The sequence below is a fragment of the Trypanosoma rangeli genome, assembly GCF_003719475.1.
Source record: "Trypanosoma rangeli strain AM80 chromosome Unknown Tra_15.4_contig_00089, whole genome shotgun sequence".
Taxonomy (NCBI): domain Eukaryota; phylum Euglenozoa; class Kinetoplastea; order Trypanosomatida; family Trypanosomatidae; genus Trypanosoma; species Trypanosoma rangeli.
In genome coordinates this window covers 1,985-5,108 of record NW_021705830.1, presented here as the reverse complement: position 1 = coordinate 5,108, position 3,124 = coordinate 1,985, and the positions used below count along the sequence as shown (strand labels likewise).

Here is a 3,124-nt window from a genome sequence, read left to right as displayed (position 1 = left end):
TGGTGAGTGTGTCTGCGGTATCGTTCTTTTCCCTCTTGTATTGTCTTTGTGTATTGCGCAGGTAGGTTCGACCGTAAGGGTCGGGAACGGTAAAGTTAGTTTGTTTTTTTTTTTTTTTTTTTTTAGGTACGCCACAGGTTGCCTGCCGCGCCTCCACCTTTTCACTGTCACTCACACGCCATGGATAAAACGGGGGTGTTTAACCGTCTGTTGTTGCGTTGGGTTCGGCACGCGTGGTTGGTAGTCTTGTGTTGAGGGGATTTTTTTTTTTTTCACGCCTGTGCGAGAGGCTGGAGGCATCGACTGTTCCCTCACCTCTTCGTTCTTGCTGCTTTCGTGCTTGACTGGATGCTGCGCCTCAGAATGCTTCTGCTGGGGGCTACTCCTGTTTCGCGAGACTGAGAGTTGAGCACGGTCGATGCTTTAGGGTGTGCGCCTTCGCATGTTGTGCCCTCCTTTTGGCTGTTAATAACCCACACCTCGCAGCGCCGCGTGTCTGCGTGGATGGGAGGAGGAGTGGCGGCCTGCATTTTTGGGGGGCCACCCAACGCATCTTCCCGCGCCGCCTCGTTTCCCCCCCAGCCAGACCCCAATGTAAGCGGCCGTTTTCTGCTGCTGCGGCCGCCAGGGAACGATTCCACCGGGGCTGCTCATGCGAGGCGTGCGCGTGTTTTATTTTCGCATCCTTTTTTGGCGACCGCTGTGTGGCCCTTCGGTGAACGCGCTGTAGACCACTCCTCAGAGAGGGCGGTGCGGCCAGCACTGGGAGAATCGTGGGCGACGCGACACTGGGATTTTTTGGGGGCTTGGAACGAGCGCGGAAAGGTGCGTCTGCGATGGGCGTCGGACTGCGCGACGCACGCTGCTGGCTGGGATTCAGGAATTCAAAAGAGAACGGAAAAAAATAAATAAATGCGCAGCTGCCGCGTGGTTGCCGCGACGGCCAGTTAATTGTGCGACTGCGCACGTCAGCGTCTGTTGTGGCGCCGCGGTGGTGGAAGGGCGTGTCTCCCACTTGACGCTGGCGGCGGTCACTGCGATGATGCCGAGTTGCACGGGACGAGAACACACTCAAGATGTGAAGCTTTTTGCCACGGCTCCACCTGTGCCTTTAAGCTGGAAGCTGACACGCTCCTCGTCCTTCTTTTTTTTTTTCTGTTCTTTTGGCGAGTGACGGCTGCCGATGCTGTCACTTTGCTGCCCCACACGCCGTCACACATACGCACACACCCTTTTTTCTGCGATGAGGACGAAACGTCGTCATGGGCACGTGGTGGGGCTGCGTCTTTGTTTGGCGGTGACCCTCCGCAGGCATCGTGATGTTTCCCGCCTATGCCGCACGATGCTTTGGGTGAAGGTTCATGGGTTGCGCTGGAAAGGGAGTAATGGACAGAGTGGCCTGCCTTCGAGCAGTGTGGATGCTCTGCCTTCAGCGGAGTGTAAAGTAAATATGGCGGTGATTTGCCGTCGTGTGGGATTGGGGGTGCCTGTGCGTGAGGTGTGCGCCGCGTGCCGTGTGTGTGGCCTTTTCTCTTTTTTTGTTGTTGTGGCTGCGTAGGGTCGTGTTTGTGCATGTTTTTGGCTTTTTTTTCATTCTCCCTTTTTTGGCTAGTGGTTAGTATTGCTTTACAACTTAAGCCAACAATCACTACAAAAGGACAACAAGTTCCAGGAAAACATGTCGGATAGATATAGGGAAGAATCTCACCCCACCGAGGAGACCCCCGCACAGCGCCGAAGGGTGGAAGGAGCGCCGCAGCGGCCAAGGTGAACGCTATCGAGCTCTATCGAGGATGCCCGTAATGTACGGGTTGGTCAAAGCAACGGAATTTTGCTGAACGACTTCCTTCGGCAGTACATTGGCCCCAGCAGAGCGGTGGGTGAAGACCAAAATGTGGCGATGGAGGTGTTTGTGCAGCAGCCCGCAGAATACGTTACAGAGCAGAGACGTCGTGAGGGAATCCTCGATTCCACCAGGGTATCAGCTTTTGGAAGATGCACGCAAGCTTACGGAGCGCGTGGTGGGCACGCTCCGAGACTGGAAGGAATTTACAGATAAGGAGTATTGTCTCTGCTATTACACGGACAAAACTGAAGGCAGCTCTTCAACTAGCGTAGGAGGAAGGGGCAACACGGGAAACCGAAATACGCCCCAGAGGACCATCGCCGGAGGCATTCTACGAGTCCGTGTTTAACGCAACGTGGAGTCACGTTGTGGGATTTCCCGAGGACGAAGGGGAATACATGGTGGTGAGAGAGGGCCAACGGCCACAAGAGTTATGGGAGTACACGCAGACTGTGCGTACTTTTTTCTCAGTGGGTGGTGAAGAGCAATTCTATCCACCACGCCCACGACTCATGATCTTTTCCTCTGAAAAGCGATGACCGTACTCGTTGAACCATTCATTGCCTATTGCCGACTGCTGAATTAATATTGAGGTGCATCGGGTGTGGAGGATCGTCGGGGGCGATCTAAAAGGAGTGTTTCCCCCTCCAGAGAGAGACGCACCTAAAATGGGGTGTCGTCTTTCGATTGGAACCCCCGGGGTAGGGAGGCCAATGGCGGCTGACTCCTACCTCCTTCATCAGCTGCTGCACTACGACGCCACGAAGCTCCATGTGGTTGTGTACTGCTTTGGAAGGGATTTCGCATACTTGTTTGACAAGAGGACACAAACGGTGGCAATATACGCGGGTGGGTGTAATATTGGAAGGGCTATGATAAATTTGGCTAGGAGTGGAATGAAGGGGTATATTATCATCGATATGGCAAGACAATTTCAAGAGCCATCGAATGATGTTGTGCCCTCCCCTGAGTGGGGCATCATTATGTTGTCGTCCCCGCACGAAGATAACCTGAAAGCATGGACGGAGCAGGCGGGTGCTATCAAAATCATCATGAATTGCCCCGATGAAAATGACGTGAAGGCGATGTGTGCGTGGGAGACACGCAATACGACTGAAGAGGAGCAGGTGGAGTATTGGAGAAGGATGCACATGCACATGGATGACGTCGGACCGATTCCACGATGCATCTTCGATGATAATAAATATAAAAACCGCGTGGAGGAAATCAAGGACATACCTGGCAGGTATCGACGCTTCAAATGCTGTACATTATGGG

The 3,124-nt window shown here is 53.7% G+C and overlaps 4 protein-coding genes across 4 annotated transcripts in view, besides 1 other annotated feature; all 4 read left to right on the top strand.

Annotated features, from left to right (window-relative positions):
* Positions 1-99: 99 nt before the first annotated feature.
* Positions 100-124: a microsatellite.
* A 380-nt stretch (positions 125-504) lies between these two features.
* On the top strand, positions 505-912 carry TraAM80_03411 (uncharacterized protein; the record flags this gene model as incomplete). The annotated part of the gene is made up of 1 exon (XM_029380384.1): positions 505-912. The coding sequence occupies one exon, from the start codon at positions 505-507 to the stop codon at positions 910-912; it is 408 nt and encodes a 135-aa protein (XP_029239821.1).
* Positions 913-1,243: 331 nt separating this feature from the next.
* Positions 1,244-1,558, top strand: TraAM80_03410 (uncharacterized protein; the record flags this gene model as incomplete). Its single annotated transcript, XM_029380383.1, has 1 exon — positions 1,244-1,558. One exon carries the CDS (start codon positions 1,244-1,246, stop codon positions 1,556-1,558), a length of 315 nt encoding a protein of 104 aa, XP_029239820.1.
* Positions 1,559-1,892: 334 nt separating this feature from the next.
* TraAM80_03409 (uncharacterized protein) lies at positions 1,893-2,195 on the top strand (the record flags this gene model as incomplete). The annotated part of the gene is made up of 1 exon (XM_029380382.1): positions 1,893-2,195. The coding sequence occupies one exon, from the start codon at positions 1,893-1,895 to the stop codon at positions 2,193-2,195; it is 303 nt and encodes a 100-aa protein (XP_029239819.1).
* A 364-nt stretch (positions 2,196-2,559) lies between these two features.
* Positions 2,560-3,124, top strand: part of TraAM80_03408 (retrotransposon hot spot (RHS) protein) — a gene marked incomplete at both ends in the record, with an annotated part of 621 nt that continues 56 nt past the window's right edge. Inside the window, one exon of the mRNA XM_029380381.1 lies at positions 2,560-3,124. This exon is cut by the window's right edge and continues 56 nt beyond it. Coding sequence (XP_029239818.1) covers positions 2,560-3,124 — 565 coding nt within the window.